Genomic DNA, 16,192 nt, shown 5'->3' with positions numbered 1-16,192 from the left:
CCACTCATTTTAGTACTTGCAATTACTAAATAAGCTACCATGGCTCCAAAGAAAGCTTCTAGTGCCAAACCTGTGGTAAAGAAGGTGAGAAATATGTACAGTGACGAAGTCCTGGGCCATTTTCGAGAAGTGTTAAAGAGACGCTAGAAACAGAGCTCTCTCCACAGTTACTTTGCGAGACAGGACTAAAGTGACTCTCAAGATGGTCCTAGTGGCATTAAGAAACAGAGAAGAGAAGCAACCCCAGAGAAGCAATTGGTACAATCCAATCTCTCTCCTCCTCCAGTCTCCCATACATTAAGAAGAATCTCCAATAAAGGTAAGTGTTATGCTGTTAATGTTTCATTCATCATTTCCCATTGTATTGTTTATGTACTATATGTATATTTCATGAAAAAAAAAATTTTGTTTTAATACTTCTGGGTGTCAGGAACGGATTAATTGTATTTACATTATTTCTTATGGGGAAAATTGATTCGTAAATCGTAAATTTCGTTTATAGTAACGGCTCCAGGAACAGATTAATTACGAAAAACGAGGGACCACTGTATATTAATTTGGCATAATTTACACATCTGCCAGACACAGCATAAGATTTAAAACAAAAGTTAGCATATTCAAAGTCCAGTAAAATTCGCTGAGGAACCAGATTCACAATGTGTTCATTAAAAATGTCAAAAATAAAGGCACCAATGTGAACTTTCCTCTTTAACTAGCAACAGTTTAACTTAAACTAGCAACAGTTTAACTTTAACTAGCAACAGTTTAACTTTAACTAGCAACAGTTTAACTTTAGAGACAGTTATCGCCCAGGCTTCCTTAGTATCCTTAAGCAGTGCCTATCCTCAAGCCTTCACAATATACGTATAATGTCACGTCAATGAAAGGTTCTGTAACCAAGTGGACATCATCAGTGGGATGATGTAGAGCTTCGCTGATCTGGGAGCTCCCGGATGGCTCGGAGATTGTGTTGAGCTTCTGAGGAGCCTCGCTCTGTATACAGTAGATATGTAACTAACGGTGTGTCAGCAAATTATCTTTCCTGCTAATTTTTCCCCACAGACTCCCACTTACGAAACATTAGAAGATAGTTAAGAGAATTTCTTTTTACAGGGTGAAGAGGGCGAGGAGATACCTATTCCTCTGGCCGGTAAGTCCTCGACAAGAGTCAACGGCGAAGGTTTGCAAATTATCACACCAGCCAGTATTTCTCACCAAAGAAGGATGGCATAAAGAAGAAAATATATTTATCATCACTTACTCCCTACCTGTCTTTACAGGTAACGGTAACGAACATCACGATGCAGTGATAACCTGAACCGCAGCATCGTAGCCTGTCTTGCTGGACATTAGTAGTGGGCTTGCAAAGAGCCAGCCCACAAATATCTGGCTTACAAAGAGCCAGCCCACAAATATCTGGCTTAAAAGAGCCAGCCCACAAATATCTGGCTTACAAAGAGCCAGCCCATTAATATCTGGTTCACCAGTTTCCCTAAATCCCCCCATAGATATTGCCATATTTACATGCCAGCAACGCGTCGATTCCCAGAAAAAACTGCTGGGACAAGTGTAGAAATCTTCAAGAGGAAACTGGACAAGTATCTTCACCAGGTCCCAGATCAACCAGGCTGTGACGGATATGTGGATCAGAGGACCGCCAGCAGCAGCAGCCTGGTTGACCAGGCAAACTCCAGACGAGCCTAGTCCATGGCCGGGATCCGGGAGTAGAAAAACTCTCTGAACTCATGCAAGGCAAAGGCTCCTGCATCCATCTTTCCCTTGTCAATTCTGAGTTGTATCTCATCTTCCATAACCAGTCAGCTAACATATCCTCTCTAAGTTGATTCACATCCTCTTTACTCCTTACTAATCCGATCTCCATTCTTTAATTCCTGATACGTCTAGTTATTCTTACTTCTTTGGAAATCTTTTAAAATCATTTTTATCTCAATGTTCGACACAGCTGTCCCCCACGTACTTACGTGGGAGATATAGCTCTTAAATTTCGATGAATGCAGGTTATAAATTATTATTATTATTATTATTATTATTAGTAGTAGTAGTAGTAGTAGTAGTATCAGGTGTTGTAGCTGAGGAGAGTGAGACATCAGGTGTTGTAGCTGGGGGAGAGTGAGACATCAGGTGTTGTAGCTGGGGAGTGTGAGACATCAGGTGTTGTAGCTGGGGAGAGTGAGACATCAGGTGTTGTAGCTGGGGAGAGAGAGACATCAGGTGTTGTAGCTGGGGAGAGAGATATCAGGTGTTGTATCTGGGGTAAGTGAGGAGAGGTCAGGTGTTGTAGCTGGGGTGAGTGAGACGTCAGGTGTTGTAGCTGGGGAGAGAGAGACATCAGGTGTTGTAGCTGGGGAGAGAGACATCAGGTGTTGTATCTGGGGTAAGTGAGGAGAGGTCAGGTGTTGTAGCTGGGGTAAGTGAGACGTCAGGTGTAGCTGGAAAAAGTCAAACTTGAAGGTTGCTCTTAACTATAGGCTCTGTTTATCAGCAGCATTGCTAAGTATCTGGCCAATTGAAAACAAAATTATTTTCTTGCATGTTGCAATGAGAGCTATTTCTACGAAATTTCACTCAAATTTGCCACATTCCCTAATAGCTAGTTAATTTCCCGACCACTTCATTAAATGATTGTGAGAATGATTGTGGCCTGGTGGCTAAAGCTCCCGCTTCACACACGGAGGGCCCGGGTTCGATTCCCGGCGGGTGGAAACATAAGAACATAAGAACATAAGAACGAAGGAACACTGCAGAAGGCCTACTGGCCCATGCGAGGCAGGTCCAAGTCTCCTACCGGCTTAAGCCAATGCACCCAACCTAGTCAGGTCAGGTCACATTGACTTAAGGGAGGAACACGGCAACCGACCTGGTAGCACAAGCTATCAGGTCTAACTCACACCCACCCACATCCACTCATGTATTTATCCAACCTATTTTTAAAGCTACACAACGTTCTGGCCTCTATAACGGTACTTGGGAGTTTGTTCCACTCATCCACAACTCTATTACCAAACCAGTACTTTCCTATATCCTTCCTGAATCTGAATTTTTCCAACTTAAAACCATTGCTGCGAGTCCTGTCTAGGCTAGATATTTTCAGCACACTATTTACATCCCCTTTATTTATTCCTGTCTTCCATTTATACACCTCAATCATATCCCCCCTAATTCTACGTCTTTCTAGAGAGTGGAGATTCAGGGCCCTTAGTCTATCCTCATAGGGAAGGTTTCTGATACATGGGATCAACTTTGTCATCCTCCTTTGTACATTTTCCAGAGAATTTATATCCATTCTGTAATAAGGTGACCAAAACTGTGCAGCATAATCTAAATGAGGCCTAACCAAGGATGTATAGAGTTGAAGAACAACCTGAGGACTCCTATTATTTATGCTTCTTGATATGAAGCCAAGGATTCTATTAGCTTTATTGCGAACACTTATGCACTGTTGTCTTGGTTTCAGATTACTGCTAACCAGAACTCCTAAATCTTTTTCGCAATCCGTAATATTAAGATCTACATTATTTAGTTTATATGTGGCATGGTTATTGTCCTGTCCAACATTTAGAACTTTGCATTTGTCTATATTAAACTGCATCTGCCACTTCTCCGACCACTGCATCAGTCTATTCAAATCTTCCTGGAGTGCTCGAATGTCCTCGTCAGAATGAATTCGACGGCCTATTTTGGTGTCATCGGCAAACTTGCCGATGTCGCTCTTTATGCCCTCATCTATGTCGTTTATGTAGATTGTGAACAGCAGGGGGCCCAACACTGACCCCTGTGGAACACCGCTCGTGACATTTCCCCACTCTGATTTCTCCCCATTTATGCAAACTCTCTGCTGCCTATTTGTCAACCATGCCTCTATCCAGGAAAAAATTTCTCCTCCTATTCCATGTGCTTTAATTTTCCTAAATAGTCTCTGATGTGGGACCCTGTCAAAAGCCTTTCTGAAGTCCATATACACAATATCATATTCATTACCATGATCTACCTCCTCAAATACCTTAGTGAAAAAAGTTAATAAATTCGTAAGGCAGGAACGCCCCTTTGTAAAACCATGCTGAGATTCGTTGATTAATTTATGCTTTTCAAGGTGGCTACGAACTGCCTCGGCAATTATTGATTCCATAAATTTTCCCACTATGGAGGTTAGGCTTATTGGTCTATAGTTCGAAGCTAAGGACCTGTCACCTGTTTTGAAAATAGGTATCACATTTGCCATTTTCCACTTATCTGGCACCATGCCAGTTTGTAGTGATATGTTGAAAAGATTAGCCAAAGGTGTGCTAAGCTCCTCTTTACATTCCTTTAGAACCCTTGCATACAGTTCATCAGGGCCTGGGGATTTGTTAGGTTTTAATTTATCTATTTGCCTAAGGACCATGTCACTTGTGACCCTAATAGTGCACAGTTTATCGTCCTGTTCTACATAATTTATCATTACTGGAATATCGCTGGTATCCTCCTGTGTAAAAACTGAGAGGAAGTATGTGTTAAAAATTCTACACATTTCCTTATCACTGTCAGTGAGCTGACCCGAGGAACTTTTGAGTGGGCCTATCTTGTCCCTGATCTTACTTCTGTATACCTGAAAGAATCCTTTTGGGTTAGTCTTCGATTCTCTTGCAACTTTAACCTCATAATCTCTTTTTGCTTTTCTAATTCCCTTTTTTATTTCTCTCTTTAACTGAATATATCGATTTCTCAATTGCCCCTCTCCTCTTTTGATTTGCCTATATATGCCTCTCTTTTGACCAATCAGATATTTTAATCTATTGTTCATCCATTTAGGATCATTTTTGTTTGATCTGATTTCCCTATTTGGAACATAATTTGACTGAGCAGCTAGAACTATGCCCTGGAAAGCATCATATCGGCAACCATCACCACCTACCTGACCCTTAGTCAGGTCATTCCAGTTCAGCCCACCTAAGTAATTTTTCAGTCCTATGAAATCAGCCAAGCGAAAGTCAGGGACGGAGACTTGATTGCCATTATTAGGGGAATTCCATGATATATTAAAACTGAGTGATTTGTGATCACTTTCCCCAAGCTCATCATTAACCTCAAGATTATTAATTAGTGTTTCCCTACTGGCAAGAACCAAGTCAAGGAGGTTATTACCCCTAGTTGGCTCTGTCACAAACTGTTTTAAAAAACAATCCTGGATCGTATCAAGAAAGTCACCTGACTCTAAATTTCCTGTCAAATTGCTCCAGTCAATCTGTCTATAGTTGAAATCTCCCATTAGCACAACATTTTCGTATGTAGATGCCTTACGAATTTCGTCCCATAGAAGTTTACTGCACTCCCTATCAAGATTTGGGGCCCTGTAAATCACACCCAAAATTAGTTTTTCTCGGCCCTCGAGAAGCTGTAACCAAACAGATTCAGTGGCTGACGCTTCTAATTTAATATCTTGTCTAACACAACAATTTAAATTGTCTCTGACATACATCGCTACTCCACCACCTTTCCTGTTGACCCTGTCAGTGTGGAATAATTTATAGCCTTGTATGTGACATTCAGAGGGCATCTCTGTATCTTTCAGATTGAGCCAGGTCTCTGTTATAGCAATAATATCTATGTTTCCTGCACTTGCAATTAATCTTAGCTCATCTATCTTATTTCTTACACTCCTGCTATTAGTATAGTAAACCTTAAGGGAGCTAGTCCCTTGCTGCCCTCTGCTGTCCCCCTTTGTTTGCTGACCTGATCTATTGTCTTTATTTATAACTTCATGCTGAATGCCTTTTATACATTTACTGTTTCCAACGCAAGTGTTGCAACCTGCTTGTTTCCCACACACACGTTTCCTTACACCTGTTGTCCTGTTCACCTAGCAGCAAAATAGGTACCTGGGTGTTAGTCGACTGGTGTGGGTCGCATCCTGGGGGACAAGATTAAGGACCCCAATGGAAATAAGTTAGACAGTCCTCGATGACGCACTGACTTTCTTGGGTTATCCTGGGTGGCTAACCCTCCGGGGTTAAAAATCCGAACGAAATCTTATCTTATCTTAACGAAAGCATTAATTAAATTGTCAGTCCTAGAGGCGTACCTTTGTTCATTCCAAAGTGTTTTCAAGTCTCCGATAGATTCTCCCATATTTTTTATTACACCATCCACATAAAATTTCATACTCATTAACACTCTTTCCTTGATATTTTCTTAATTACTCTTGTGTTTTGTAGCTTCTTATATTGTAGACGATACAACGATGAAACTTTAAATAGCCGAGTCTCGTTGTTTTGTGATATTTTGGTAAGGAAGATGAAATATCTATTGATATTACTGTTGGTTTTTGGGGCTTAAAGAATTTTTGAGGCTTTCTTTCTGGATCCAGTATGGCAGTCTGTGTTTTTATGAATGCTACCCATAGGATGGGTATTGTGTGCAGATAAAAGGTATAAATTACTGACACGATGGATTTTTTTTTATTAACACATCGGCCGTTTCCCACTAAGGCAGGGTGGCCCAAAAAAAGAAAAACTTTCATCATCATTCACTCCATTACTGTCTTGCCAGAGGCGTGCTGAAACTACAGTTATAAAACTGCAATATTAATACCTGTCCTTCAGAGTGCAGGAACTGTATTTCCCATCTCCAGAACTTGGGAAGTGCCTGCCTGTTTCCCTGAATCCCTTCATAAATGTTACCATGCTCACACTCCAACAGCACGTCAAGTCCTAAAATCCGTTTGTCTCCATTCTTAACTAACACGCTCACACATGCTGGAAGTCTAAGACCCTCGCACACAAAACCTCCTTTACTCCCTCCCTCCAACCTTTCCTAGGCCGTCCCCTACCCCTTCTTCCACTACAGATTTATATGCTCTCCAATTCATTACATTTCGTTCCATCTCTTTAAATGTCCAAACCACCTAAACAACCCCTCCTCAGCCCTCTGGATAATACTTTTAGTAATCCCACACCTCTTCTTAATTTCCAAACTACGGATTCTCTGCATTATATTCACTCCACGCGATGCCCTTAGACACGACATTTCCACTGCATCCAGCCTTGTTGCAACATTCACAACCCATGCTTCTCACCCATTTAAGAACTTTGGTATAAATGTACTGTCATACATTTCCCTCTTTGCTTCCGTGGACAAAGTTCTTTGTCCCCACAGACTCCTCGGTACACCACTCACCTTTTTCCTTTAATGAATTCTATCTGAATACATTCACCTCCTCCATACTCTCTCCCTCCAATCTGATATCCAATCTTCTGTTACCTTTTTTTTATCCTCATTACATTACTCTTTCTAATATTCACTTTTAATTTCCTGCTCTTACATATGTTACTAAACTCATCTGCAACTTCAGAATCTCCCAAAAGCAACTGTGACAACTCCCACTTTGTGTTAGATTCTTTATCTTTAACCCCACACCTCTTCCCAACACCCGAGAATTCACTCCTCTTACAACCCCATCTATAAAATATATTGAACAACCACGGTGACATTACACATCCTTGTCTAAGGCTTACTTTTACAGGGAAATAATTTCCCTCTCTCCTACATTCTCTAACCTGAGCCTCATTATCCTCGTAACAACTCTTCACTATTTTCAGTAACCTACTTCCTATTCCATACATTTGCAACATCTGCCACATTGCTTCCCTATCCACCCAATCATGTACCTTTTCCAGATCCATAAATGCCACAAAAACCTCTTTACCCTTATCTCATACTGTTCACCTATATATTTCACAGAAAACACTTGATCTACACACCCCTACCCTTCCTAAACCCTCCTTGTTCATCTGCTATCCTGTTTTCCGTCTTACTCTTAATTCTTTCAATAATAACTCTAACATACACTACCAGGTACACTGAACAGGCTTGTTCACCTATAATTTTTACACTCTTTTTTGTCCCCTTTGCCTTTATACAGAGGAACTATGCATGCAAAATTACTGACCTGGAGAGTGTACAAAGAACTTTCATGGCACACATACTAAGTACGATAATGCACCTAAATTACTGGGAATGGTTGAAGTCCTTTGATTTGTATTCCCTGGAATGCAGGCGAGAGAGATGATAATATACACTTGGAAAATCCAAGAGGGATTAGTACCAAACTTGCACACGAAAATCCCTCCCTATGAAAGCAAAAGACTCGGCAGGAGATGCTACATTTCCCCAATGACGAGCAGTGGCGCCACGAGTACACTTAGAGACAACACAATAAGTGTCAGGGGCACAGACTGTTCAACTGCCTCCCAGCATACATAAGGGAAGATTACCAATAGACCCCTGGCTGTCTTCAAGAAGGCACTGGACAGTCACCTAAAGTCAGTACCTGACCAGCCGGGCTGTGGTTCGTACGTCAGTTTGGGTGCGGCCAGCAGTAACAGCTTGGTTGATTAGACCCTGATCCACCGCAACGCCTTGACTCAGACCGGGCTGCGGGGGCATTGAAACCCTCTCCAGGTATACTCCAGGTATCTAGGTATGCTGTCTGCCAATCCCTAGGAACCTTACCCTCTTCCATACATTTATTAAATAAAAAATTAACCATTCCAGAACTATATCCCCGCCTGCTTTTAATATTTCTGTCTATCCCATCAATCCCAACTACTTTACCCCCATTCATTCTACCCACTGTTTCACGCACTTCCCCCCACACTCACAACTGGCTCTTCCTCACTCCTACAATATGTTATTCCTCCCTGTTCAGTACAAGAAATCACGGCTTCCCTATCCTCATCAGCATTTAACAATTCCTCAAAATATTCCCTCCATATTCGCAATACCTCCAGCTCTCTACCTAACAACTCCCCTCTCCTATCCTTAACTCTCAAATTCACTCGTTTCCTAGACTTTCTTAACTTATTAATCTCACTCCAAAGCTTTTTCTTATTTTCAACATAATTTGTTGATAACATCTCACCCACTCTCTCATTTGCTCTCTTTTTACATTGCTTCACCACTCTCTTAACCTCTCTTTTTCTCTCCATATATTCTTCCCTCCTTGTGTCACTTCTACTTTGTAAAAACCTCTCATATGCTAACTTTTTCTCTCTTATTCTCTCTTTACCTCATCATTCCACCAACTGCTCTTCTTCCCTCCTGCACCCACTTTCCTGTAACCACAAACTTCTGCTGAATGCTCTAACACTACATTCTTAACCCTACCTATACATCTCCAACCTCATTGCCTATATACTCTCACTAGCGCATCTGTCCTCCAACAGTTGTTTATATCTTATACTAATTGCCTCCTCCTCTAGTTTATAAACCTTCGCCTCTCTCTTGCTGCTTCCATTCTCCTTGTATCCCATCTACCTTTTACTCTCACTGTAGCTACAACTAAAAAGTGATCCGATATATCTGTGGCCCCTCTATAAACATGTACAGCCTGAAGTCTACCCAACAGTTTTTTTAACTACCAATACGTAGTCGAACAAACTACTGTCATTATGCCCTATATCTTATCATGTATACCTATTTATCTTTTTTTTAAATATGTATTACCTATAACCAAACCCCTTTCTATACAAAGTTCAATCAAAGGGCTCCCATTATCATTTACACCTGGCACCCCAAACTTACCTACCACACCCTCTCTAAATGTTTCTCCTACTTTAGCATTTATATTCCCTACCACATTTACTCTCTCACTTGGTTCAAAAATTCCTACACACTCGCTTAACATCTCCCAAAATATCTCTCTACACTCCTCTTTTTCTCCAGGTGCATACACGCTTACTATAACCCACTTTTTGCATCCGACACTTATTTTAATCCACATAGTTCTTGAATTTATATATTTATATTCCCTCTTCTCCTTCCATAACTGATCCTTCAACATTATTGCTACCCCTTCCTTAGCTCTAACTTTCAGATACTCCTGTCTTAATCCCATTTATTTCTCCCCACTGAAACTCCTCTACCCACTTCAGCTCTGCTTTGCTTAGAGCTAGAACATCTAAGTTCTTTTTATTCAAAACATCAGCAATCATCTCTTTCTTATCATGTGCACTACATCGACGCGCATTCAAACATCCCAGGGTTACTACCCATTGCTCCCAGTATTTTAGTAGCCTCTACGATATGCATGGCTTACAGGGGAAAGATTCTTTTCCACTTCCCCATGAAGATAAAATAAAGAGCAAGAACTATTGAGGAAAAAAAAAAGAAATAACCAGATGGTGTGTATATATATGCGTGTACATGCCTGTGTAGTGTGACCTAAGTGTAAGCAGAAGCAGCAATCCTACCATCGTGTAAAACAATTACTGATTTCCGTTTCACACTCACTCGGCAGGACGGTAGTACCTCCCTGAGTGGTGGCTGCTGTCTACCAACCTACAACGTTTCGGACACACAATGGGCGAAAAGTTGTCACTAAAGAATCAAGTCACAGATCTACCTGGATAAATAGTACATGAGTATATATAGTGTGGAGAGGCAGATGGAGAATGTTGGGAAGGTTGGATTTGAGACGGACATCCACGGGACGGGCTTGATAAATTCCACTGTGTGGGCGAAACGTAGTTAATAAAGGATCGCATTATACTGCATTTGGGTATGGTGTGTGTATTGAAGGTAATAAGCTGTTAAACCAATTTCTAGTGTTTCTCAGTTCTGTAAATACGGGAATCTTTATTGAGGAAACGTTTGGCCAAAGACTGGGTTCATCAGTCCAATACAAAGTAGAAATGTGTATTGGACTTTGTATTAGGCTGATGAACCCACTGTGTGGCGAAACGTTTCCTCAATAAAGATTCCCATATGTTGCATATGTGTCTCAATCTTCAACTCGTCGTTTTTTTTACCATTTATCACTATTATTATTATTAATTATTATTATTATTATTATTATTATTTATTATTATTATTATTATTATTATTATCCTTCTTTAGTGAAATAATTTCCCAACTGACATGATTTCCTATGTATTACATAGTAGAAAAAAGATGTGTTTCTGCCTTTGCATAATTTGAGAGGCATCCCCCGTATTCCATACTCCATACAACTACCATGCCCCGCAAGAGGCATAGTAGTTGCACCTCAAAACTATGGCGAGGCTGAGGAACTGCAGTTTCAGAAGTCCAGGAGTTGGGGGTCGACACCTTCAAGAAGCCCATGGGCCTTAGCTCGACACACTCAAGAAAGTCTAACATGCAGAACCTAACACCTTGAAAAGGCCAAGAACTGTCTATCAACATTCTTAAAAGAGCAGTAATATAAGAACGGGAAAATTATATTGTTTAAAAACAAAGTGAAAATCTTGTTTCAAAAAAGAGAAAAAAAGGGTAAGTTTTCATTATTTTTTAGTTTCTTTTGTTTGTTTTTTATGATATATAATTATGTATGGAAAAAATAGTATAATTTTATGTTTTTGTAACTTACAAGAGTATGTGATGCGATGGCTACCAGCCATGCAAAGATTTTGTTTAAATAAAAACTTAGCAAAGTGGCACTAACTCATTCAAACAACAATCGACCTTCGTCTGGGTCAGTAAAATGCTCTGACGTCGAAAGAACAGAAAAAATACATCTCAAACTTGTTAAATATAACTCCTTCGTTTCCTTCGACTGCTGTCTGCAGACACCGGTGAGTGTCACATTTCGAGTCACCTGCGGTTGGGTTTCTGCCCAAAGTTGATGATGGTCCAGAGACTACAAGAGTTTCTGGAGTTTTAAGAATTTCATCGACAGTACCGGACAGGAGACACTAACTATGCATCATTCACTGTAGGTAAATGTTGTACATGTCCAGGCCAGCTGCTGAAATTATACCCGGTAAGAGGAATGGACATACCTGTCCCCCTGACATAAGGGAATATCACTTATTAAGGGAACAACTGAAGGCACATAAGGGAATATCCCTTATGCACCTTCAGTTGTATAACACTCGTCTTCCTACGGGAGTCAGTGACGGGTCGTTTAATAAAGACTCATGACAGGATGCTCCTGGCGATTAAATGAACAAATGAAAATATTATTGGTAAATTGGCACCTATGCAGCTCAAAAATAAAATTAGTAAATTAGGACCTGTACCGTCAAGTAACATAATCCTCCTCTTAAGAAAGGCACATTAGTGTTGAAAGTTTGAAAGTTTAAAGCCGATCAGAAGAAGCATTCTCAAGCAATCACATGGAAGCCTTTGAGGAAGAAAGATTTTACGTATTTATCGAGTGGAAGTTTTCGCATTTTTTTAATCCATAATGTTTTTAACATGTTTTCCTTTATTAACTTTAACAAATCCATTTTTAACTTTCTCGTATATTTTTTTCTTCTGTAACTTTGGTCCCATTTATCTAAAATATATTATATACTTATATATGCAAGGAATTCGCAAGAGCAGGCGAAATATGCACAAACACTGATCTCTGGCTGAAGGAGACTCGAACCTACGAACCTTGGAACAAGGTACGCAGTGCTTTACCAATCTACCCACACTGGACCAATACCTTGGAGTCCAGCTTGCGCTAGACTTTGATCCAAGGCAGCCAGCTTTCAGGGAGAAGGCTTACAGCTTTTCATCTCATCCCCTGCATGCACCAGCCTTACTAGAGATATTAACAATGCAAGGAATTCGCAAGAGCAGGCGAAATATACACAAACACTGATCTCTGGCTGAAGGAGACTCGAACCTACGAACCTTGGAACAAGGTATGCAGTGCTTTACCAATCTACCCACACTGGACCAATACCTTGGAGTCCAGCTTGCACTAGACTTTGATCCAAGGCAGCCAGCTTTCAGAGAGAAGGCTTACAGCTTTTCATCTCATCCCCTGCATGCATCAGCCTTATCTCTAGTAAGGCTGAGTCTCCTTCAGCCAGAGATCAGTGTTTGTGTATATTTCGCCTGCTCTTGCGAATTCCTTGCATTATTAATATCTCTAGTAAGGCTGATGCATGCAGGGGATGAGATGAAAAGCTGTAAGCCTTCACCCTGAAAGCTGGCTGCCTTGGATCAAAGTCTAGCGCAAGCTGGACTCCAAGGTATTGGTCCAGTGTGGGTAGATTGGTAAAGCACTGCGTACCTTGTTCCAAGGTTCGTAGTTTCGAGTCTCCTTCAGCCAGAGATCAGTGTTTGTATACTTATAAAGTTCCTTGATAATGTGAGAAGTCACGAAAGCGCTTGGAATTTCACCATTTCACAGTGGTTGTTTTGCATACTTGAGTTCATATTAATTTGTTTCTGTCTCTTTATCACTTCAAGTGTTCCGTAGCTCGGTTGGTCGCGCACTCAGCTCACGCACTGAGTGTCCGTGGCTCGATTCCCGGTACGGGTGGAAACATTTGGCGTGTTGCCTTACACTTGTTGTCCCTGTTCTCCTAGCAACAAGTAGGTACTTGGGTGTTAGTCGACTGGTGCGGGTCGCATCCTGGGGGACAAGATTAACCTAAGTCGCTCGAAATGCTCTGCATTGCCAGGGTCTTTCTATAAAGTTTGTCACTGATGTTAGCTATGCTCTGTATAAGTTGTATCATGTACTGGGAGAAATAAAAGATTATTTTATTATTCACAGCCGCACAAAAAATTCGGGATTTATGTAAACATCCCTCCACAACCCCCCCGCCACCTCAACTCCTCTGGGATTGTCCATAAATATGGCACATTTCTCTCATAATTTTTTTGTTTATACTTATAAGATTTAATATCAGAGTTCAGCTCATCCTCTTAATAATAGTCAGTATTTTACTATTCTTAAAACAGTCATATAGGAGACTTTACGAGCTTTAAACAATGATATTCTGACAGTATTTTCCGGTGCTCTCAGTGGGTTCGGTTCTCCGCTCACTCTTCTAAAAAAAAATTATCTTCTGTACGTAATATTTCATTTATTGACGTTGTGCTATGTTTTAATGTGCTTTTTATTGGAAGATGATAATCTAATTTACCCTAACCTAATCTAACAAGATCTAGCCTGACCGAGAAATTTGCCAAAAACCGCATGAGAGAAAATGAGATATTGCAAAATTTGCAATGAGTAGTTGCAAAAGTTCCGCTTCTTCGCTCAACATTTCAACATTGCAATGTCTTATCGCAACACAAAGTACTTATCTTTACCTATGTGACGCCCACATAACCTCTCTGAGTCACGCTAGCGGTCATTGCCCTTTCACAAGCTAAATGGTTGTCAGATTGCTGCTTTATCTGACCTTTATCAGATTTCTGCCGCATCCTTCATGGATGCAGGTGTGTCACGGGCCCAGGTCTCGGGTGCAAAGGTCTACATACGAGATAGATCCATCAGTGAGGTGGGAAAGGAAATACGACAAAACATGACAGCTTACAAAACTGACTTTTGATACAAACTCGAGGGAAAATGGTATATTATTCAAGGATTTAAGCTAAATAATAACTGCTAGTTTAAAAGAGTCAACGAGTGTAAGGAGACTGTCAAGAACAAAAAGGCACAGTACAGAGACTGGAACAATGCACAGATGACCCACACATAGGAGAGAGGAGCTTACGACGACGTTACGGTCCAACTCGGACCGAAACGTCGTCGTAAGCTCCTCTCTCCTATGTGTGGGTTATTTATGTAAGGAGACTGTCCATAGATTTTACCTCACCCGGATTCTCCCCGTTATAAACGGAACGCTCTGCCACTGAGCTTAGTCGCCGACTCTTACTATTATAAAGTTTTGTTTTATTGATAATATGTAAGAACAGTGACAAATAAGTTGTTTCTTTATGCTAGTGACTTCTGTTTGGTGTGTTGCAGGTGGTGACATCCTCAGCTCTGCTAACATGTGGTGTTTGGTCAGTCTTCGGTTACTCTGCCTTGGCCCTTCCCCAGCTCATCAATCCCAACGCCAGCCTCTATCTTAGTGATGCCAGCCTTCACGCCAACACCAGCCTCCACGCCGACACCAGCTTCCACGCCGACACCAGCTTCCACGCCAACTCCAGCCTCCACGCCGACACCAGCCTCCACGCCGACACCAGCTTCCACGCCGACACCATCCTCACCATCGACATGCCCCATGCTAACACCGGCCTCTATCTCTCATCATCACAAGCCAGTTGGTTCGGTAAATAACATATATTTTCTACGTAATATACCATTTTAAGGATCAGGAGGCCTGTGGCTTACTGAAGTCTCCCCAGCCAATGGCGAAGCTTGACCAAATGTTGTTCATCAGTTAAAACCTCCCACCATTCAGTCCATTTATTGCTATACATTATGATGAAATTTGCCTCAAGATCTTCAAATAAAATCAATAGTTTAGTTTAATTAGTTTAGTTTAATATGTTTATTATGCACCCCATACCCATCCTGTGGGCGGTAGTCAAAAGATTACAGAGGTACATAATTGGTCCAGGGACTGGGCCTCAAAGTTTTGATAGCTGAGCAAGTTACAGAGGTAATGAATTCACAATTTACAAAGGTAATGAACTCACAATTTACAAAGGTAATGAACTCCAGGTAGGTCTAGTCACAATCATGACAAGTTACAAAGGTATTTACAGATTACAGAGATACACAATGGGTCCAGGGACCGGGCTCCAAAGTTTTGATGGCTGAACTAGGTACAAGGTAATGAACTCACAAGTTACAAAGGTAATGAACTCACAAGTTACAAAGGTAATGAATACTGTAAGAATGGTTACTTACGTTTATACATGGCTGCAATCATGAACAAATTTTAGAGTAATGAGCAATTCACACTTCCACACCCGGTCACAACTGTAGTGAGTTATTGGTGCAAATGTTGATTGCTGAGTCTCGAAAAGAACTTCAGCTGAATTTTATGGACTTAAGGCTCAGGGAGATTGACACCAGTGAGTCCATCTATCATCATTCTATCATGCAGGAGGAGCCACATGTCTATGGTGCATCCAACAAAATAAGCAGACTCTTGGATGTCACTACCGCCCGGCTCCGGCTGGGTTACAAGTATCTTTGGCAGGTTAAATCACCACCACCAGATGTAGACCAAACGAAATGTAAACTTTGCCAGATGGATTATTGTCACACCTTGCGTCATTATGTACTGGAGTGTGATAAAATTAATGAATTTAGAAACAACTCACTCAGAAATGTTCAAGAAATGGCTAAGTATTTTATCCACAGTGGTATATTGCAGACCATTCTGGAGAAATACCCTGACTTTGCTAGCTGTAAATAAAGCATAAAATCAATAACAAGAACATTTGTGAGAAAATATTGTCACTGCAGTTCAGGTCTGGCTAGAAT

General features: G+C 40.9%; 1 protein-coding gene across 1 annotated transcript in view; it reads left to right on the top strand.

Moving 5' to 3' along the window:
• The window catches only part of LOC128689020 (facilitated trehalose transporter Tret1-2 homolog), a 104,469-nt gene that overhangs the window by 72,078 nt on the left and 16,199 nt on the right, over nucleotides 1-16,192 (top strand). The window contains exons 2-3 of the mRNA XM_053777080.2: nucleotides 1,114-1,150; nucleotides 14,717-15,026. Of these exons, the coding sequence (XP_053633055.2) occupies nucleotides 1,114-1,150; nucleotides 14,717-15,026 (347 nt within the window). The remainder of the gene's footprint in view (nucleotides 1-1,113; nucleotides 1,151-14,716; nucleotides 15,027-16,192) is intronic.

The sequence above is a fragment of the Cherax quadricarinatus genome, chromosome 21 (assembly GCF_038502225.1).
Source record: "Cherax quadricarinatus isolate ZL_2023a chromosome 21, ASM3850222v1, whole genome shotgun sequence".
Lineage (NCBI taxonomy): Eukaryota > Metazoa > Arthropoda > Malacostraca > Decapoda > Parastacidae > Cherax > Cherax quadricarinatus.
The sequence above is the reverse complement of the archived record's forward strand: the minus strand, read 5'-3'. Positions and strand labels throughout refer to the sequence as shown.